Source organism: Camelus ferus, chromosome 8, assembly GCF_009834535.1.
Source record: "Camelus ferus isolate YT-003-E chromosome 8, BCGSAC_Cfer_1.0, whole genome shotgun sequence".
Taxonomy (NCBI): Eukaryota; Metazoa; Chordata; class Mammalia; order Artiodactyla; family Camelidae; genus Camelus; species Camelus ferus.
The window spans coordinates 20,980,863-21,004,984 of NC_045703.1; the positions used below are offsets into that span (position 1 = coordinate 20,980,863).

General features: G+C 36.6%; 1 protein-coding gene across 1 annotated transcript in view; it reads right to left on the reverse strand.

Annotated features, from left to right (window-relative positions):
- Positions 1-24,122, reverse strand: part of ME1 (malic enzyme 1) — a 170,037-nt gene that overhangs the window by 31,817 nt on the left and 114,098 nt on the right. The window contains exon 7 of the mRNA XM_032484526.1: positions 5,584-5,693. Within this exon, the coding sequence (XP_032340417.1) occupies positions 5,584-5,693 (110 nt within the window). The remainder of the gene's footprint in view (positions 1-5,583; positions 5,694-24,122) is intronic.

Genomic DNA, 24,122 nt, shown 5'->3' on the forward strand with positions numbered 1-24,122 from the left:
AACATGTTTCAGGCCAATGGTATTTCTTCTTTTGTGCAATGTCTGTTCTATCATGTCTTATTTTGATCTCTTCAATTATCATAGCATTTAGTATAAGATTAGGCTACATTTACCCTATTTTAAAAAATCCTAAAAAAATCAAACTAGTTTATCACGGCAAAAATTTCTATGTAAAATACTTAGAATGTCACAATAGAGAATAGCCATTCCAGAGAGGGTATTATAGAAAGAAAAATCTCTCTTTGAAGTTGATTTTAAATGACTAGAGGATGAGACCTTATTCTTTTGATATGAATTTGCTGAATTCTGATGGTCTCCAGATTACCTAATTAAATCTCCAGTTTCTTAACAGAGTTCATTTGCACATTTTTTCTAGTTAAAAATAATTTATAATTAAAATGCATTAAGGTCTAAATAAATTTTTGAACCAAAATCTCTATCATTTAAGATTGTTTTAGATAACTAATATACTAGAATTTTAAAATATAGTAGATTTTTAAAAATCAAGTACTTTTCATAAAATACTAATAAATGTAAATAACACATCTGTTAAAGAGAAACGAAAAAGGTTCGCCCAAGGGTCTGGTGTAAAAACACTTATTTACATGGTAAGGCTCTAATAGTTACATAATTATTTTCATTGGCAATAGAATGCAATTTGTATGCCCACAATGAGGAAAGTATTACATTTGTGGGCAAAATGGTAAAAACATAAGGTTAAAAAGGTAAAACAGAAACATATGGGGATGATGTATCACTAAGGACACTAGTTTGGTGTGAAGAAACCAAAAGGTTATTGTTGGAACCCTGTAACTTTCCAAAATTTTTCTCTAGTCAGAGATTAGACCACTTTTCTCAAACTTAACTTCCTGTTGGCTAAGGCAGGAGCACACTAAAACTCCTACATGGAAATATGTGGACTGTATGTGTGCAGATTGTACTTTAGGGGAGATTAGTTGTGGGTGAAAAATGAGCTATTTAACGCCTCCACAGTGGTGACTTGCTGGGGGATGTTCTGCTGTGGATTCTCAGGGCAACTCCACAGGCAGTGCTTGTGGCCTTGGCTTGGCACTGACTCCGATTTCCTGTGCTACCAGCTTTAATTCTGATGGAGCCCAGCCCTTGACCTCTAAATTCTTGGCCATAGTTGATAGAAATTCTGACCCTAATTCCTAATTGCTCATTTTGTTTGATGACTAAGATTTAGTATTCTTTTTCTTAAACTAACCCTGATACCTATTAATTCTGCATAATGACTCAAAATTATGCATTATTGTTCTTTAACTTCTATACAGACATTTCTGTGAAACCTAAACAAAATCAAAACATATAGAATATTAAAGAGAGGACAGTATGAGCTTGATCAACAGTTAACTGGCAGCTATTTAAGAGGTTGCTGCAAAATGAATTGATAAGTGACTTGGACACTGATCTTCAAAGCCCAAGTCTGCAGGATCAAAGGCACTCTTATTCTTACACTGTATCTTCAAGTTAGGGGTGAAGCACATTAAAATTATACTGTCTTCATTTCTTTTCTGAAATCCTCCAAATATTTACTTCTCATGCATAAATACTCAAAAAAATTTAATACAAAAAGAAGAAAATACAGTTGAAATAACAGCATCTCTGTCATGCAAATGGAACACAATAGTGTAATTAACATCACAAAGGATTTTAGGAAAAGAAAGATTAGACCAATTACTTTGGCGTGCCTCAAAATGTGTAAGGAGACTATTTTTAAACACATTATATTTATATAACTATGTCAAACTAAAGAACTTCAGTATAGTGAATTTTAAAAATTATAGTTATAAAGCACACTTCTGTTGGTAGTGTATTTCCACAAATAATTATTTTGTCCACAACATAAAGTCTATGGGAGAAACATGATCGTCCTATTTTACATTTAAACTTTTCTTTGACCACATCATTTTCTTTTTCTTTTCCTTCTATTTTTTTGGTGGGGGGAGGTAATTAGGTTTACTTATTTATTTATTCTTAGAGGAGGTACTGAGGACTGAACCCAGGACCTCATGCCTACTAAGCATGCGCTCCACCACTTGAGCTGTCCCCTCCCCCTGACCACCTCATTTTCAGTGGCATTCATCTCACCCCTCTTTGGCCCCCTTCCTCCTAAGTTTCACCTTGGTGCTTACCATCACTCAGAACTGATCCCTCTTGGAAGAAAGAACTACATGAGAATACCTCACTCTCCATGGTCTATAATCCTACCTTCCCAGTTCTTTATTCAGTTATCCCCATTACACCTATTCTTTAACGCCATGGAAGCCAGGCCCTTTTAGCCTGTCCACCCATTTTTGTATCTTCACTTCCTTCTCTGTCCAACTTGGTGCTATGGTCGTCACTTTAACCTTAACTCTTATCCCATTGTCCTTTCCTGCACAAATACAGTACAATACCCAGCACAGATAAACCCAACCATCCTGGCCTTGCCTACTCCTGGGATCTTGAACTCAAGCTGCTCAGCCTGGTGCGGGGATATATTTGTGGTATCCAACTTCAATGGATCCTTAACACCCATGACTGAGTCCTGTGTTTCCTGGTCAGATGGCTCTCGGGTCCTCTACTGCAGTTCTTTCAAATTTCCTTTACTCAAATCAAACTTCTAATCCTATCTCTTATTTCACAGGAAAAAAAAAAAGCAGCTACTATGTAAATTCCTGCTGTAGATGAGAAAACTAACACTTAGAGAGGTTAAGTAAATGGATCAGGTCCACAACTAATGAGGAGCAAAGCAAGTCAGTTTGACCCTGGAGTTCTTAACGTCTCCATTTACAACGTCTCTCATTTTCTCTTTCTCAGTTACTGCCCTGCCATTCTACCAGTTCTTCAGGGCAAAAACCTAGGCTCCATCCTTGGCTTCTTCCCCTGTCTTCATCATCAATAACTAATCATTTGTCTCTTTCTCAGCCCTGACTGGCATCCTTCTGAAAGAACCAGGCACCATCACCACGTACTTGGACCACAGCAACAGCCTTTACATTTGCTCCCTTTCAGTCTATTCTCCACACTGGAAACGAGGTGAGTGATCTCCCCAAAATGCAAACCTACCTTAGCCCACCTAGTTCCTTTTTTCAACTCTCAGCAACTCTTTCAAACTCAATCCTTTAGACCAGAGATTGGCAAACTCTTTCTGCTAATGGTCAGATAATAAATATTTTAGAGTTTGTGGTCATGTGGTGTCTGCCCCAGACTTAACTCTGCTTTTGCAGCACAAAAGCAATCATAAATAATACATAAACAAATGGGCATGGCTGTACTGCAATACAACTTTACAAAAACAGACAGTGGGCTGGCTGTGGCCCACAGGCTGTAGTCTGCCAGCTCCTGATTTGGACATGTTATAGTCATTTGTTTCATTAATATTAAGTCCCTTCTATGGGCTGGGCACTGTGTTAATGACAAGAGATACAGTGATAAACAAAACAGGCATAATCTTGTCCCTCACAGAGCTTAAAGTGTGGTGGGAAGGGAGACATTAATACTTAAAATTATGTAAATATATAAAATTGTTACTGTGATAAATGCAACAAGGGAAAAATAAATAGTGCTGTGAGTGGCTATGAGAGGTGAATCTGACCTAGCGCAAGAATCGGGAAGGTTTTTCTCAGGGACGCCATGACTGAGATGAGAGCTGAAGGAGAGAGGAAGTGTGTTCTAGGAAGATGAATCAGCATTTGTATAGATCCTGTGCTGGGAAGAAACCTGGCTCGTGTGTGGACCTGGAAAAGGTTGCTATGACTAGAATGGCAAAAAAAAAAAAGACTGGAGAGAGAGGTAGGGCTCAGACCATGCATTTTGGACCATATTTATGATTTTTTACCTTTATCCTAAGTGCAATGGGAAACCATTAAAGTATTATAAAGAACAGATGATATGACTAGGTATCTACAGCAAAAAGAAAATTCTGAACAAATTTCTTCTGTATAGCACAGGGAACAATATCTTGTAATAACCTTTAATGAAAAAGAACATAAAAATACATGTATGTATATGCAAGACTAGGACATTGTGCTGTACACCAGAAACTGACACACTGTAACTAACTGTACAAGAAAGAAAGAAAAGAAAGAAAAGAAAGAAATGAAAGAAAGAAAGAAAAGAAAGAAAAGGAAGGAAGGAAGGAAGGAAGGAAGAAAGGAAGGAAGAAAGAAAGAAAGAACAAACGAATTTTGTCCTGTCACCACTAAATCCTCAGCACCGAGGTCTACATCAAGCAAACTGTAGTGATACATGTAAGAAGAGGAAGTAACAGCAAATGTGGAGAGATTTCTTAGAAATATCCATTATTTAGGAGAGATGATGGTAACTCACATTAGGGTCATGGAGAGGAATCTATGGAAGAGACAGACCTTTACAACAGAAAGTCAGGAGGACGCAGTGATAGACTGTAATCGTGCTGGGACAGACGGAGACAGAGACATCAGGAATTCACGGAGAAAGAGAACACATAAAGAAGTTTGAGTCTATGGGGAAATAAGTGTTTGCTTTTGGGGATGTTAAGGAGGAGATAACTTTGAGATATCCAGGAAGAAATTTTAAATAACCAGATGTGTATATGGACCCGGAGCTCCGAGAAGCCTGGGCTAGAGGTATGAATCTGCTAATGAAATGTGTGTCCTTGGAGTATATCCCTAAGAAGAAAGAACAAAAAGAAGAGGGCCTGGGCCTGAGTGCTGAAGTGCTCTGTCACTTACTAGCTAGTCAGAAAGGGACGAACCCAGGGGGAAAAAGGTAAAAACCCAAAGAGGCAAGAAGACAGTCAGCAGGGTGCTGTGACATGGATGTCAAAAGAAGGAAATATTTCAAAGACGACGGTGAGGTCAACAGCGTTAAATGCTGAGAATCCAAGTCAGATCAATACTGAAAAACGTCCACTGGAATCAGTGAAACAGAAGCCATTTGCGATCCTCTGTCAAGCTGCCAGAACTCATTATGGTCTTCTTCCTCTGGATCCCTGCCTGTGCTTTTAATCCACCTGCCCTTAATGAAACAAGAAGAGTAAGACTCTCACAGGAGGGTTTTGGATTTGGGGAGGTGGGTTGGGTGTAGATTTAGAGAGAACTGGAAAAAAAAAAAAAAAGTCTTAGAAATGAAACAGGTAACTTAGACAAAAGCATGTAGCCAAGCATCTCCAACCAATCAAGGACAAACAGCAGAATGTAGTACGCTGTGTACAAAGGCAGCATCTGAGTGAAGTTCAGAAACGGTGGCCAACTGAGGTGAAGGCTGAAGAGAGATGTATACGCACTCTCAGTTTTAAACAATGGAGACTATATTTTCATACGTTTCATTCTTTGTTCAGCCATAATCACTGGGGATTTTATCAGATTTTAGGGCTCATTCTCTACCTTGTGGATTATACAGTACATTCTAAACTCACAGAGTGCTTCTCTCAAATACATAAAATTAAATGAGAAATAATGTGTGAAATCATCAAAGCACAATTTCTGGCATTTAATAGGTATGTAGTGCCCATTGACTGAATTTGAATCATTAGAAAATTATGAACTAACATCAGGATGTGTTGTTCTTGATCCATACACGGTAAAATTTGATTACCTTGAATATCATCATTGAACGTGCAATACTGGTTTTGATACTTTTTCAGGAGACGAAATGCATTTATATTGGCAAAATCTTCAAACTGAATAAGGCAATTCATGCCATACCTATGGGACAAAACATTCATATGAGAAGAGGTTAAGAAAATAGCATTTAAAAATCAACCTTTAAAATTAGCCTACAGAAAACACAAAATATTATTTTCTTGTAAAGGTCCTATCTTGCTACTTAGTATGAATATGCAATGCAATGTTTCTTCAGCAAATATTTACTACACGCTTACTACAGAAAAAGCACTGTGTTGGCACTGTGAAATCATACAAAGATGATAAAAATATGGTACCTACAGTCAAGGAATTTAAAAGTTAGTAGAAACTAAAATATTTTCAAATTAATGGAAAGTGCATGAAAAGTAACATGAGAGTGATATAAACAAGGAATTACAGATGTTGAGAAGATAGGTATTATTTCTGACTGGGGCTACAGGCCAGGTAATAAATGAACTGAGTTTTAATCAAGACATGGTTTCAAAAGTATAGATACAGGGTCTTACAAGCTGAGAAAACAGCAGAAGTAAAGTAACTGAAGAGAAATCTGGGAAAAAAAAACATCATTCAAAACGCAGTAAGAGGCACCTTTGGCCAAAATGTCACAGTGGATACGTGTAAGGGTGTAGTTAAAGATAAGGTCAGAATTTTATGCTGGAAACCTTAAAAATTCTAGCTTAGGATTCTGGTTTTTATTCTATGGACATGGCCAAACTCTGAAAGGCTTGGAGTTTTGAAATATACAGAAAAGATTTTTTTAAATACATTTTTTATTGGAGTATAGTCAGTTTACAGTATTGTGTCAATTTCTGGTGTAGAGCACAATGTTTCAGTCATCCATATACATACATATTTACCTTTTCATATTCTTTTTCATTATAGGTTACTGCAAGATATTGAATATAGTTCCCTGTGTTACAGGATAGATTTTTATTCCTGAAATTAACTTATTTGACACTTTATTCTTATGATCATCCATTACCTATCCCTCCAAGGCAAGGAAAATTAACATCACTGATAACTCAAGTACCTGAGAGTTGCCAGAGAAAGCCTTAAAGCCATGAACATCCTTTCTAGAGGACTTAAGAGATTTATGGTCTCCAGTTTCGGCTAGATTCCCACTGCGGCCCTATTGTGATTCCTTTTATTTGTCCTTGGGTTCCACTTCTACTGCACCCAAAGACTATTCCTAATCTTTCCCAATCGTTTTAAATCGTGACCTCTTTTCCTACTTCCTGGCATAGTGAGGACATAATGTGTGACCTCCCTCACCTGTTCTCCCTGCTCCTCACCCCGCTTCTCTGTCTTCAGAGCCACCCTTCAGGCATCAGTCAGCAAGGTGCTCCGCTTCCAGTTCAACGTACCTCACTGCTGCTGCCCACACATTCACCCTTTCTTTCTTAATTAGCTCCCTCTCTGGTATTTACAACTCCTTCTTCTGGACACGTTCCTTTGTCTTTTTCGATAACTGAGTTTCAGTTTCTAATTAGAGGGGAAAAGTTCTCTCTTGACCCCATGTTTTTCCTATCCTTTCCACTGAATTTGCTTGAAATAGTAGTTTACAGTTTAGCTCTTATTTCTAAGTCTCCTGTTGTTTACCTTCTGCCCTCACGACTCTACTAAAATTTGATGTTCTCAAGTTACAGTATATCCTGACTTAAAGTTCAAGGAACACTATTTTCAATCCTTCATTTATTAGAGCTCTTTGCTCTACTGCCACTAATTCAGTTTATCTTTTTTTTGAAACTCCCCCTAGGCTACTGTGATACCACACTTCTCTGTGCCTTCTCCTAAACCACTGATCATGTATTCTTTCTCCCTCAGGGAAATCTTAGCACTTAAAACATTGGTGTTTTCCATGACTCTTGGTCTACTGAGTGTGTGTGTGTGTGTGTGTGTGTGCGTGCGTGTGTGTGTATCTTGACAGAATCTCAATTGTACTCATATTTTAATCACCAAGTATTTTTTATATTTCATTTACTTATTATTTTATTATTTAATTATTTATTTTGGCAATGAGGAGGTAATGAGGCATATTTATTTTTAGAGGAGGTACTGGGGATTGAACCCAGGACCTCATGCCTGCTGAGATGCCCTCTACCACTTGAGCTACACCCTCCCCCTAATCACCAGGTATTTACAGCAACTCCCAAATGAGTGTTTCTAGTCTATTCCTGTGAACCGCAGACTTTTAAATCTCATGACCACTTGGATAACTTTACTTGACTGTACCTCAAACTGAAAAGGCCAAAACTAAACTCATTATATTCCATTAGTACCTATAAGCACTCAGCAAATATTTGTTGGATGAACATAATTTATAGATATTTTTTCATTTTATCTCAAGGAACAATTTTATAAATGAGGAAAGTCTTGGGCACCTGGTAAGTTGGGGAGGGGAGATTTGCACTCAGGTCTGCCTGCTGTTTAAAGTAAGCTTTACATTTATCATTGATTCTTTGGTTATATTGTAGGTTATTATCTATACCTTCCAGTATGTCCCTTTGAGTAACACCAAGTTCTAAGATAAAAATAAAGAGCCATATAACAGAAAAGTTTTGTAAAATTTTATCAGAATAATAAACTAGTGAAAAGATGAAGCGTCTTCGGGGCTACACTTTACTGCAAACCAGCGGTCAGCAGAAAGCTCCTAGGCAGAGGTCTGGCCTTTTAACATTCATGGTGGTCCCACCTCTTCATGGTGAAGTCTGTCTCCTCAAGACTTAAACCAACACTTCTTACAGATTATTTACTCTGTATTTCCAATCTAAATAGCCTACTGAAACTCAATCATCTTCACTGAACACTTCTAAAATCAGGTAGACTCCTGACTCTCAACTTCAACAATTTTTTTCCATGACGAAAGCACACATTTCCACATCTCAGAGATCAAAAGACCAAAGCTGTCATTTTATTATTTCCTTTTTTTAACCCATAATATTCAGTTAACTGCCATAGCCTATCATTTCTACTATTTAAATATTATTGTAGCCAAAGAAATTAGTCTCACCCCTGCTAGGGCTACAAAAAGTCTGTTGGTCTCTCTGCTTCTCCATGTGTCCCCCTCAAACATATAACACACAGCTGCCAAGTCTTTGTAAAACAACTTCCTCCAGCTACTCCCTTGCTCAAAATTCAGAGTGGATGGCTCTAATAATGGCACCCAAATTCCTTCAACTCAAGGATTTATAATCCTGTTACCTGTCCAATCACCTTCTCGCTCCCTACATTCCAGTGAAAGTCCCTTCTCTCTCTTCTTGCAAACACATTGTATCCATCTCCTTCCGCGTCATGAACACACTGCCATTGCAAATCAGTCTCTAGTGAAGAATTTACTCAAAAGCTACTTTCTTCTGGGAATTTCCTCAATCTTTTCCAACTCAAGTGATCTTTCTTTTTAAAAAAAAAAAAAAACAAAACCAAAAACCTCTTGGCAAATATTTTCTATACTACTTATGTTGGGTCTAAAACTGCTAGCATGTAACTGTGTCATCAACTAGATTAAGAGAGACTTAAAACTCAGTACAATTTCAGTAGAGAGAACATAAAGTGAATATAATACATAAGCAAAAATTTATTTCATATATTAAGAATAACCAATTGCTTAATAATAATCTGCACTGCTGAATACTACGACTATCAGTTGGTTTGAATGAGCTGCATCAGAGTAGGTTTTCCATTTATTCCCCCAAATTCCAGAAGTTCTCATGTTCTGCATTTTTTATACTAGTTCAAAAAATTGTAATCTTTATATTATTTAAACAGATACAACTTTTATTCTAGAATGTCTCTACTATTTGGCAAGGAAGAAAATCAAATTCCTTTCATGTTACTTTTTAAAGAGTAGGCACTAAGTAGGTTATGGAAGTTTTCAGTATCAATAGTTTCTATTAATAGAAGTAAAAAGGTTAGCCTCATCAAAGATTTTTCAAAAAACTCATTTAGTACTAAAAGACTTTAACATAATTTTCTCTTTTGGTTGAATTCCTAAATACAAACAGGAATTTAAATGTTAAATCATGTAAATCGTGGTTATCCTTATGATTTTTCATCATATTAATCTGCCCCTTCTTTGAAAATATTTATTTTCTACAGTTTCCTAAGAAAACAAATTCCTCTGAAACTGCTATTTTTCCCATCAGCACTTTAAAATTCTTTCCCTTATACATTCCTCTTTTCTTGCCTTGTCTTTCTTTCTCTCAAAGTCCTTTCGGAAATGTTAATTATTTGCTCAGAAGACTTTCTACAATAGTCCTCCAGGTCTTCAAAAGAAATATTTTAATCCAAATAAACCTTAGAAAATTCCTATATGAGCAAAAAAAAAATGTGAATATGAATTCACAATAAAATATGAATTAATAATAAGAAGTTAATGATCTAAAGTACTACTGCCAATATCTTAAATTCTAAAATATTCTCCTCTCAGCCCCTAGTTCTGTCTTCCCTCCCTTCCTCTGACTCCTTCTTCAGCACACAATCCGCTCTTCATTCCAGTCCTTCCTGCCCTCCTAGCTCACTCTTCCCCTCACCTCTGTGCGCCAAGGCAGGTACCCCATTAGTGCACCAGCCGCCTCCCCAGGCTCCCCCAGCCCCTTCTCTCCTTCACGCCACTTAGACAGCACAGAAATCCATGCCATCGGGTCTCAGCCAGGACCTCAATCACGTCCTGCAGTATTTGTTTTCATTGCTTCCTGGTTCACAACATGATCCCAAAGCAGCATTTGCAAACCTATTTCTACTCTCCTTGTCTCACAAGAACTCAACCTCTTACCAGTCACTACTTCACTGAGATCAACACCACCCAGAGAGAAGAACCTTCGTTTCCTCAGCTCTTCTCCATATTTAAAAATATTTGTGCTTTTATTTCTTTTCTTCCTTTCGCTTCTGAGATGTATTCTTACCTCCTTGTTTCTAATTTGTCTACAGAACCTACAGCCTCAACTTACCTCTCTATACTAACAGCTTCAGTTTCTCTTTCTCCACTGGTCTCCAAGTGGGTTCTCAGGACTTCAATTTTAAAACCATATCCCTCAGCCGTGACAAAGTCCAGCTGTGGCTACTTATCCCTCTTCCCACCCACTGCCAAATTCTTAGAAGAGGTGATCAACCTTCCCTCACTCTCCACTTCTTCTCAACATTATGCCTATAATTCAAAAGACAGTCTTAAGCCACCACATCCTGACATCACAGTGCAGAGAAGGTCCCTTTCCTCTGATTCAACAAAACACTTTGTAAGTCAGCTGTTTTCACTCCATTGTGGTTATTTATATACTATTATATATTTATCCTTGAAGGTCTATCTTTTTAAATCACCATAAAATTCATAGGTGAAAACTGGTACCTGAATTTTTAACTTGTTTTTTTAAAAACAATTTTTATTGAGTTATAGTCATTTTACAATGTTGTGTCAAATTCCAGCGTAGAGCACAATTTTTCAATTATACATGAACATACATATATTCATTGTCACATTTTTTGTCACTGTGAGCTACCACAAGATCTTGTATATATTTCCCTGTGCTATACAGTATAATCTTGTTTATCTATTCTACATTAACTTGTATTTTTTTGATTACTCATGAAGCTTGGCATCTTCTATGTCTATCAGCCATTTGTAATTCTTTCTGGAAGATTATATGGTCTTTGGCTCATTTTTACTTTTCTTTATTACTTCATAAGAGCAGTTTCACACATTAAGAATATTAACTTTCTGTTATATGTGTTGAACATGGTTTCCCTGCTCTAGTATACTGTGCCATTAATCATTAATCACTTACACAGTGTTCCTATTTGTTTTCACAAAAGGAATTTAAAATTTTTATGTAGTCAGATCTTTCCTCTTTTTATTTACAGCTTCTGCCCTTGAGGGTCTGCTTATTACAATCCTCTCCATATACATTTATTTAACACTAATCAAACATTTCTTCTAATGATATTATGGATTTAGAAAACAATTAACCTTTGTATTTCGTATTATTTTTTACTGCATAGATGTAGATTTGTTAAAAATAGAGATTAAAATGTCTTGTTTTCTATATAATTCACCCAAACACGCCAGTGTCATTTATTTAATAGCCCATCCTTTCCCCTCATCACCTGTAATCAGATTTTATATTCTCATACATAGCAGAGTCATTTTCTGTGCTTTTCTCTTTTATTCTACTATGGCTAAATGACAAAAGCTACTTTTTACCTTTTAAGTAATACATGTGTGTGTACATGTGTGTACACTCACGTGTGTGTGTGTGTGCGTGCACTCACTCTTCACGACTACTCTCTGAGGCAGATGCTATCACTATTCTCATCTCACAGATGAGAAGACAGGCACACCAAGTGGGTAATGGCAGCCTAAGAGTAATGGTTAGTTTACTATTCTATCCATAAAAAATGCCTCTACCTTAATTACTAGAGTTTGTAGGTGACTTTAATATTTAGTAATGTTATTTATCACTCATTCTTCTTTTTAAGTATTTGCTTGGCTGTGTCAGCAGTTTAAAAACATAGGCTTTACTCAATAGCAAAACAAAAACAAAAACAAAAACAAAACAAAACAACCCCAAAAGCCTCCAACTAAAAAATAGGCAAAGATCAGAACAGACATTTTTCCAAAGAAGACATACAGATGGTCAATAGGCACATGAATAGATGCTCAGCATCACTAATTATCAGAGAAACACACATCAAAACCACAGCGAGGCACCACCTCACATCAGTTAGAATGGCTCCTGTCAAAAAGATAAAAATAACAAGTGCTGGCAAGGACATGGAATCCTCATCCACTATCGGTGGGAATGTAAACTGGTGCAGTCGCTATAGAAAACAGCAGGGAGGTTCCTCAAAAAATTAAAAATACAATTGCTGTATGATTCGGCAATTCCACTTCAGGGTATTTATTTAAAGAAAATGAAAACAACTACCTCAGAAAGATACCTGCACCCACATGTTCACTGCAGCACTCTTTACGATAGTCAAGAAGGTGAGGGTACAGGGTGAGCAAAATGGGGGAAAGTGGTCAAAAACTACAAACTTCAAGTTACAAAACAGTAAGTCCTGGGGATGTAATGTGCAGCATGGTGACTATAATTAATAAGATTGTAATGCATATTTGAAAGTTGCTAAGAGAATAGACTTTAAAAGAAAACAATTTTTTATAACTCTGTATGGTGATGTTAACTAGACTTATTATGGTGATCATTTCTCAGTGTACACAAACATCAAATCATTATGCTGTACACCTGAATCTAAGTGTTATATGTCAATTATACCTTAATTGAAAAAAAACCTAAAAACAGACTCGAGGGTCAGAGATCCCGGGATGGAATTTTGTCCTCAGTCTGTATCCTTAACTGTTCTGTACCTCTGTTTATCCATCACAGTCAATAATAATAATAATGGCGTATGATCATAAATGGTTAACAGGATTCAATGAAATGATAACTGTCAGTGTTCAGTGTGTGAAGGCTGGCACACAGGCGCAGTATAATCACTAAATATTTTTTATTACTCAATAGCAATGATAGAAGCCGTAGGCAGTGAATTAATACCTTCAAAAGCCTAAGAGAAAGTGTCATTCTCAAATAGTATATCTAGCAAAGCTATTCTTCAAGAGTACAGTTGAAACAAAGATATCTTTAGATAAATAAAAACCAAGGCTTTTACTAAAGGAACTTCTAAAGGGTATATTTCAGAGAAAAAGGAAGTGATCTCAGAAAAAAGGTCTGTGATACAATAAAATAAAATATAAGAAAATACAAGTAATATTTTCCACATAAAATAGTAACAACAGATAAGGCTGCTCCTGGCATGACAGAATGAGGAGGTTGGCAAACTTGTTTCCCAAACAGCAACAATATAGCAACAAGCAAATCCTTCAGTACAACCATTTCAGTGCTCTGGAAATCAAGTAAAGGCAAAGAAGCAAAAATTTACAGTAAAATGGAGAATCGGGGGAGGAGGGTATAGCTCAATGGTAGAGTGTGTGCTTAGCATGCACAAGGTCCTGTGTTCAATCCCCAGTACCTCCATCAAAAGTAAATATGTAAACCTAATTACCTCCCCCCAACAAAAAGATCAAAAAAAAAAAAAATGGAGAATCGGGTCAATTATTGAAAGGAGCATAAAAGTCTTACGTCCCTCATATATATGATGCCATTCTAGGACACTCTTTAGCTGTCTTCATTAAAAATTACTGAATCGTTAAGAATGGGTAAAAGCATCTCCATGGTTATAAATCATGATCCTTTTTTTTTTCAACCTTGGTGGAGAAGCCAACTTTGTGGTAGCAACTGATTACCCCAAACACAAGTATCAGTCGATAATCATCTGGTGCTTGTAATGGCTCCCTCCCCACTTCTCCGGTTTCTAAGCAGCCTTCAGAAAGGAAAGCGCGTTTTCAGACAGTGCCCTCAGATGGTTCGCTCCTGATGTGTCATGTCCTGCGGTCTAGCAGCACCAGATGATCTGTCATTATGTTCCAAAGCAGCAGAACTTTGTGGTTACAGTATGTGAGGAGGAATCAGAGCCTTCTCAGTTCTATTCCCGGACCTATTACTTACTTAGTCCTGTGGTTTTGGGCTTGTTACAATTTTTCTGTGGTTAAAATGAAATCCCCACAGTATGGTTTGCCTTCAGTGTTTAGGACACAATGCGGTCGGGCTATAAATTTATAATGTTTCTAGGAGAAATCTGGGAATAAGCATAGGTAGTAAAATGGTGCACAAGATACCTTATCATTTACAGAAGTGTATTTTAGAATTACCCCTTGGAGAATACCACATATCAGTTTTAATTTCAAGAATTTTCTCTACCTGGTAGTTAACTCTGATTTGAGTCCTAAAGACTTAGGGGAGAGGCATCCTGAATTCATTTTGTGATACAAGCGTCTTGCATCATACAATGAAAGAAAGCAATGTAAGGGATATTTTGTTCCAGAATGAACCAGCCTGGTCGCTATGAGATTATAAGTAGTGGAACACAAGGAAGTGAGCCAACTCGCAGAATACATAACTACGAAAAGTACCTACTATTTTACGATCAAAATATCACACAAAATAGCGGGTGTAAATGGTCTTAGAAATTAACAGAAATGCCACCCATAAAATTAACGTGTAAAAACTGCAGAGAACCTTCTCTTGCGGTATTGTCAAATTAGACAATAACCTTATGACAGGGACTGGTCCCTACACCTAGCACTTACTTGGTGTCAGGCACAGTGCTCCATACTTTATATGGATTTTCTCTCCTTTAATTCTCTAAGCAACCCAGTAGAAGAAAGTATAGTGATTATCATTTTACAGATGAAAAAACTGGAGCTCAGAGAGACTAAGGGCCATGGTTGAGTTCTTACTGCTCACAAGTGGTTAAGGTCTGGGCTGAACCACAGGACCCATGGTTTTAACTACTTTATTTAGTGGGTCCCACAGAGCACCAATGTCGTCATCAAGTCAACGAAGTGAACAGTGTTATTTAGGGGAAAAAAAGGACTGCCCTGATAAAACAAGGGAGTTACAGTCTTATCACAAAACTAGCAAGACAACACTGGTGTGCATTCAATATCCTAGGTATTTTTATTATAGAAAGTATATGGATAGACGCTGGTGAAAACATTAGTCTTTCTCTGATTATAAACTATCAAGAATTCATTGTAACCAGGTCAAGCAAGGACATTTTGATTTATAAACCGTTCTTTTTGTTTGTTTTTTAGGATTTACTACATACATGGGATTATGTAGCATTCAAGATCCAGAGTATTTTAGCTCTGATGGGTACCTTAGAGATAATGCATTCCAAATTACTCATACTTGAGAAAATTTAACAGCAAATAGGGAACATGGATCTTGCCCTCAAAATGCCTACAGTCTCACTGGGAAGACAAAGATGCAAGCAATTAAAAGAGGGTTCAGATTAAAAGCAGTATCAGTGGTACACAAAGAGCTCACTACAGGACTCCGGGAAGACAACATGAATTAGGTTGAGGCTTAAATTGGGCCTCTGGGTAGGATTCAAATGAGGAAAAGAGGGAGGTGGGAAATAAAACCACACAGGTCTCCGAGTTTGTGCTGGAGGACCCTGAGGACATTAGTTGGAGGAACTTCAGAAGATCAGTACAGTCCCTGAGTTTCAGATTATGAATAGACTTGAAGGCTAGGATACATAACTGAAAGTTGACTGAAGTTCTCTTTGGCCAAGAACCATTCCACTGTAATTCTTCCTTGTAGGTAACAATTAGGAACAGAAATGTCTTCATTCCTCTGTCGACCCATTGTAGATGGCTCCAGTTCCTGCTACTTTACTTCTGTATTATTTTGTAACATTTAAATACACCTTTCCCTTCCCTTATCATTCCTTCTGTTATATTTTTGCTGACATTTCTTTTTTTTTTGAAGGGGGGGGTAATCAGGTTTTATTATATTTTATTAAATGGAGGTACTGGGGATTGAACCCAGGACCTTGTACATGCTAAACACACACTCCACCACTGAGCTCTACCCTCCCCCGTTGCTGTCACTTCTTAATTATTCTCTGTGACACTGAAGACTGTAAAGATTCAGCAGTGATCATCCATCTTTTCCTTCTTTTCCTCCTATAATGTTCCCCTTATCAAGTTCACATATTCTTAGGGATTCAGTAATCATCTTTAGACAAATAATTTCTAAATCTATCATCTCTGTTGCTGATCTTTCAAAACAACTCCAACTCTCTGTTGCCAAAATGATAGTAAGAAAGACTTGGAGAAATGTTATATTATGTATCATTTTTCTTTAAATGAGGAATAAATATTCATGAGATAATATTTTTATATCTTGTCAACCATTCTAACTCAGTTATAGATTTATTTAAAAGGATTTGATGAAAGGATTTATACAACTGTTTTACATCAAGGACAAACAATGAATCATAAGCAAAAATGAAGTCATCTTCTTTGGTTGTCTGTTTCTCAAAAAATTAGAGTTTGTAAGATTCTGAGTTCCTTAAAATTCAACAAATTCTGAAACTGCATTTATAAGTTAAATTTCTATTTAGTAAGACATTTAAAAACTACTTCTGCTTCCCAAATCAGTGAAAACTTTTCTATGATTTTAATATGTACATATAAAACTCGTAGAAATTCTGGACTTTTTTCCTTACAAACTTATCCAAATTTTTCCTATGTCCACCAATGTCAAAATAATCAATTTCCATTTTGCTTTCCACATTACACCCTAGTGGTCAAGTTCTGTTGTGCCTTCTCCTGAAACACCTTCCGTATTAATTATTACGCTTTCTAGTCTAAGCAGGTCAGTTCAAGTCCAGGCTCTTTCGACCATATCATTGCAATAGTACTACAATCTCCTGATTAGCCTCCTTGCTTTTGTCTTCTTCCCCACTGAAATCAGTCTAGACAGTAAAAAATGTGTTCGTGCTATTTTAAAGCAGGCCCTATGTAATGCGATCTCATCTAAACTTACCTCCCTCTATTCTCATAAAGGAGCCTTATCCTTCCTTTCTTCCCTTATTTATTCACTTATCAAATAATACGCTGAGCACCTGTAGGGGTCAGGAATTGTTCCAGGTGCTGTTGACACACTCCTGCCCTCACAGAGTTGACAGTCTTGTGGCAGATACAGTAAGTAAGAGGTTATAATGCAGTGTGGGAAGTGATGTAACAGAGGAGATTCAGGATCCCACAGCACAGCAGGGGCACCTACCCAGAATTAAGAGGGTTAGCAAAGGATTTCCAGGGGAAGCTAAAGCCTGAAGGAGGAGTAGGAGCTGGTCAAGTTAAGAGGAAGAGGAAGAATTTGTGAGGCAGAGGGAACATGCTCAAAGGTCCAGGGTTGAATAAATCAATAGCATATTTCAAGAACTGAAATAAATTAAATATGATTGAACCACAAGGTTTGAAGGGAAAGAGACAAGAATTAAGGCTAGAGAGGTAAGTAGGGCCAGATTATACAGGACCTCTAATCTGTGTTAAGGGCTTTGTAATTGATCCTTAAAAAAAAAAAAAAAAAAGATATTGAATAGGAGTGTGACATGATCAATTTGATTTTAGATGAACTCCGCGTGGTCAGAGTGAAGAATAGATATGAGAGGGGCAGGACTAGATGCAGGAAGTTTACTTAGGAGATGGCTGCAAAACTCCAGGCCTGCCTCTGGAAATGAGAACGGGGATGAAAAGGAGGCGGATTCAGGAAATATTCAGGAGACAGAACTTAAATGAAGAGAAGCAGATGATAAGGGAGAAGAAATCAAGAACGAATTCCCAGTTTCTAGCTTGGGCAGCTTGGTAGAGGATGGAGAGTAATAAAAAATAGAAGATGCAGCTCCACTTTGGATGTGCCGTTTTTGAATAACCTTAGAGATACGGAAGCAAAGGAAGTTGTCGCGAGATTAAGATGTGTGACTTGAGGATTTCAGAGTTTGAGCAGCTGCCAGTGAAGATAAGGCCCCTGATATGGCCATGAGTGGGAATCTAAAGAGGTGTGGTACCACAGGACCTCAGAAATGATGATCTTAAGAACCAGAAAGGCCAATGCACAAAACACGTCATCCACATGGAAATTAAAGTGGGTTGAGAGCAAGGCTTTGAAACGGTAAGAATTAAGGGTAGTTAAAAACAAGACAGGGATATGATACATCTAATTGACCTAAGCATCAAAGAAGCAATGGGAGGGGCTTACATATGGATGGAACACTAGTGGTCTGAAAGGGCAGAGGGGAGGGGACGCTGATAGCATCTCCCAACTTTAAAATGTTGCATGGACCAACAGGCATTCCTATTTGAAAGCACTGTAGGAAAAATGGAGGTCTTAAACGGGAGTAAAATTAAAAAGGAAAATAAAAGATCCTTCCTTCCAGCGAGGAAGTAAGGGAGCCTTCATGAAGGAACAGGTTTCCAAAGGCAGAGCGGAAAGTTTTGAGAGGGAAGGGAGTGTTGGAAGTTTGCTTTAGGGGAGATGAAACACAAAACACAAAGTATGAAAAAGCACAAAGTATGTGAAAGAGTAAATGAAAACAGACAAAGGGCATGTTATTTTTATGCTGCATGTTATATTTACATTTCTACATTATGTTGTAAAAATAACATGTCCTTCGTCTATTTCCATTTACTCTTTCACCTTCATGCGCTACGACAATAATGTGAAGCAAGATTTTCGAAGAATTATGTCCAGAGGCCACCTGATGGACTAAAAAGGCGGAGTGCAAAGAGGTGGGTATTTGGGTGGAGGTGGGGGAAGGCTGCATCCCAGTCTCCACCAGTTGAGAAGCGGCTCTGGTTATCAGCTAAAATCCTCAGGGCAGCCCTGGTTTTAAAGGACGGCTCTGTGCTTCAACATGCCATTGCACTTTGACGTTCCATTTCTAGTCTGCACCATTTCTCATGCCCTGAATGCCTTCATAGAAAGGATGCAGAAATTTAGAAAGTGCTTTTATAAACTCCGTCTGCAAACTTACCAGAGAGAATTAAAAGTCTCCTCAAATGCATGTTCCAGTAAATGCCTTATCCCCAACCTCAATTATGTCATTTAGCTCTGTAGTTTAAATCACTAAATCTATCTATGTCTCCTTCCCAATTTAGTCTAGATCAAACTGTTTATTTCTAAAAGCCAACAACTTCCACAAAGCACTAGGGATTAAGTTTTGAGCAGCAAAGAGAATCGTGTGTTATTTTGCTGCAGACTCTCAGAGTCATAAAATTTTAGAGCTAGAAAGGTCCTTGGAGGACACTTAGCAACAAGTACTCTGCCCAGAAAGGATATTTAGTAACACTGAAGACACCAGGGGCAGACACACAGTGAGTATTACCACCCAAGAGAAAAGCCAGAAAGTCCAAATACAGTGGCCACTTATGACGCCAGCAGTCTTTTTTTGATGTAGGAAAATATCTTCTATTTTATTTCAGGACTATAAAAATACAGAATATTTTTGGGGTGGTTTGTCAGAATTTACATATGCAAATGAATATGACCATTATCCCTCAGAGTGCCCACCTTCAGACTCTGTTCCTTTATTCTTTCTTTTTAATGACGCTGCAACTGCACAACCACTTTCAAAATGAGTTTAAAACTCAGTTTCACTACTTTACAGTTCTATTTTGCAGGTAATTTTCTTCTCTCTTTGCTAGCAATAAAAAAAAATGTGAGGAAATATTTCATGAACAAGAACTAGATCCAAATACTGACTTGTAACAATATTCTCATTCTGACTACTCTCAATTTTCCGTTAAGTGTCATCCTGTGATATTTAACAGAATTGCCATAAGTTCTAAAGACAATATTCAAAGAAGCATTCCAAAAGTACTGTGACCATTAGCAGTAATCATTGTACAGAGTTCCAGAGCATTACCTGCAGAGGTAACACTCATTCGGATCTAACATTGTTTTAAAAAAAAATCAGTTACGCTATTTTACAGTGAAACCTCAAAATCAAGGTACACATGAAAAAGGACTTTGCATGTATAATTACTTAAAATAAAAACTTTGAAAGATGATAACCATTCTCATGCCACGGGAATCACAGATATCTATGCGTATTATTCAAGAAAAACCTGAGAACTGGACGCTTGGAAATAGCTAAAGGCACAAATCCAGTGTCAATTATAAATCTGGCCTCTCTGGCACAATCAACTGGACAAATGTCAAAATTTGAACACTAACCATGTTCCATAACTAGAATCCACCTACCAATAATGTGTCCTGAGGTTATGTCTATTTATATTTCCATATTAACAGCATTTCTTATGGGAGTATTATTGCCTAATACTAATAAAAATGCCAAAATATCATGTTCCCTGATTTATTAATAAGCTCTTTTCTTCCCACACACTGGGGAGTCCATGAACTAAGCCATCATATGTTCCAGTGGCACTGAATGTTTTTTAAGCCCAAACTGCTTTAAGATTGTTTCTATTGGCACCTGTATGGGTACATTTACCTCCACGTCAATGCCTTTTTTCCCCTTGAAATAGCTCAATAATTAGCTGAAGAGATTTTTATCTAACGTTCTAAAATGAGAATTCTACTGTAGAGTCCTTACTTAATTCAGAACAATTCTTAGGGACAAAACCTGACATAGTTCTAAGAATTGTTTTGACTTCCTTTCACATGAAACCATTTTTAAATGACTCTGATACTTTTTTGAATTAACAAGCACACTTACATTTCAGTCTAAGTTTCCAAGAATGCAACTATTTCTCTGCCAAACTGACATATTTCCAAAATCTGATTTTGGACAGGGGTCTGTGAAAGTATGACAATTTATCATTTGTAAACTTTATTCTGGTATCACTGAGAAATATAAGCTAAGGCAAGTACTTCTGGGCCTAAAACAGTATTTACTGAAAAAGAACAGTTACAATGAAGTTAATAATCCAATGGGCTTAGAATCTAACTACCTAGGTATGAGTTCTGCCTCTTTATTTAAATTTGAGTCTTCTGGGTCAAATGGTCAGTTTTTCCACTACCTTTCTGAGAACTCCTTTTTCAATTCTAAATCAATAAAAAGACTTTTAAAAATATACCCAACAGAGGTCAGATTAACAATACAGATCACCTATTACTATGCAAAGTATTCAGGCTTTGAGAAAGTCTGACTCTGCTATCAATCTTATTAGTGAAAGTGAGGAAATAAAAATCTGATAATTTTGCTCTCAGTACAGTCCAAGTGGAGAACACCTGGAGCCTCTCTGATTATAGAGATTTCTGAATAAAACTGACTACCAGTGAGGCAGGCATACATGGCAAGATGTATAAATTTTGCCTTGTCCAGAAAGGAATATTTTTATACACCTGTTTTCTATAGATGTGTAAGAAACATAAATTCTGAAAAACGATAATTACGGTTGACATTTGTAAGAGTATTAGAATTCCATTCCTACTTGCGATCAATAGTAGACTATAAAGTCGAAAGAAATACTGAATAAATTTCTCAAATCTTTATTTTTATATATATGCATGAATATTGTGACCCACTTCATTGATAATTCATTAGAGAATATCTAGAGAAGAGGAACACAGATACATGATATCTGATAACCTTTTATAATAAGCCAGTAGTTTCAACATCCTCCTCGCTCAAACAGCCTTAACTGATCAATTCAAATATTTTGTTCTATTTTGTTTTTCAAACTCCATTAGGTTTTCTACTGAGCAGTAAAACTGTCAAAAGGTAGGACATTCTTTAAAAAGGAGAAAATAAAGTGACTGGAAAATCTAAATACTGAATAACAACAAAATCTATAAAGTCACCTAGATAAATGATAAGGCACTGTTACAGTGTTATGTCAGACTAAGATTTTTTCTGTGCCTTGCTTTTTTGAAAATTAACTTTAATGCATATGATTTACATATAGTAAAAAGCACCCATTTTAGGTATATAATTTGATTAGTTTTGATACATGTATACCTGTCTAACCACCTCCACAAGTAAGATACAGAATATTCACCACATCCCAGAAAGCTCAAAGCCCTTTCTAGTCAATCCCCAGCCTAACACTGACCCCAGGCAAACACAATCTACTTTCTGTTGTTACAGATTAGTTTTGTCTTTTCCAGATTTTCATACAAGTGGAATAATACAAATGAAATCTTTTGTATTTGGCTTCTGTTACTCAACATGATTTTTTTTAAGATTCATCCATGCTGCTATATACATTAGTAGTTCTTTCTTTATTGCTTAATACTATTCCATTACATGGCTATAACACAATTTGGATATATTGTATCTGGACACACCTATACACAACTATATCTGTATTACATCTATAGCTGGACATTTGGGTTGACTGCAGGTAGGATATCTTACAAACAAAGCTGCTATTAATATTTTTAAGTTTCATTTGTCTTTTGAAAATACCAAGGAGTGGAATTTCTTGGTAGTGTGGTAGATAAAGAAAAAATGCTGAATGATTTTCCGGAGGGGTTCTGCCATTTTACATTCCCACCAGCAGTGTATAAGAGCTCCAGTTGCTCCAAATGCTTGCCAGCACTTGCTGTCATCAGTCTTTAAAGCTTCATCTATCTAACAGGCATGGAATGGTATCTCACTGTGATTTTAATTTGCATTCCCCTGGTGACTAATGAGCTTACAGGTGCTTAACGATCATTGTGAAGTGCTTGTTTCAAATCTTCAGTCCATTTTAAAAATTGGGTTCATTATCTTGAGTTGCAAGAGTTTTTAAAAAAAATATATTCTGGATTGGTCATTCATCAGATGTATGTATCATAAGTGTTTCCTCCAATCTGCGGCTTGTCATTTCCTTAACAGTATCCTTTGAAGACCATTGTTTTTAATTTTGCTGAAGTTTAATGTAAAAACTTTTTCTCTTATGATCTATGCTTTCTTTAAGAAATATTTGCCAAACCCAAGGACACAAAGATTTGTTCCTATATTTTTTAAAAGCTATAAAGTTTTAGCTTCATATTTAGGTCTATGATCCATTTTGAGTTAATTTTTGTGGGGTAACTATGAGATAACGGTTGAGATTCATTTTTTCCTTATGGATATCTAATTGTTCTAAGACTATTTCTTGAAAGGACTACCCTATCCATGCTGAATTGTGCTGGCACTTTATCTAGAATCAATTAATCACCTGCACGTGGGTCTACCTCTGGATTTTTTTCATTCTTTTATTGTTCTGTTGTCTTATTCCATATCACACTTTCTTGGTTTACTGTAGCTTCACAGTAAGTCTTAAAATTAAAGACTGTAAATCTTCCAACTTTATTCTTCTTTTTCAAAATTGTTTTAGCTATTTTAGGCCCTTAATATTTCCATAAACATTTTGAGCCATCTTGTTAATTTCTATAAAAGTCCTGCCAGGTTAAATAGTATTTTTAAAAAAACAATTTATGTTTTTGTATCATCAAACTTTTTAACAGGATTTCAGAAGAATGGCACTGAGCTGCCTTGACTGTATTATTCTATTTGGATCTGTAGTTAGAATGTCTGCATGAGAAAGTCAATTTCTGATGCATACCTACTGTTTCACTAATAATAATTACGTATATAGTAACAAAATATTTTCACCATAGAGAAAAGCATTAGAGAACATTAACATCTGTGTGCTCCCCTACACAATTTTGTGAACTATTAACACTATGCTGTATTTACTTCAGATCACAAAACAGGTCACACATGACTTGAAACCCCTCTGCCCCTCCTGGATCCCACTTCCCTGTGGTAAACACTCACCTAAATGTGATGTTTATTATTCTCATGCATGTTGCAAATGTATAATATCCAAAAGCAAACAAGACATTGCTTTTAAACTTATGTTACATAGATAACTGTATATGAATCTGATGGATGTTCAACGGGATCTGATCCTTATGAAATGACAGTGTGGTGCGCTATTAAGAGTTCAGGCTGAGTGAGTTAAAATGTCTCCTCTTTTGGACTTTTTTCCTCAGTTCTATTATTCTTAGATATATTCAAGTGGACACATGAAGCAGCAGTTCAATTTTTATGTACTGTACATTATTGCAAAAAAAATATATATATATATGG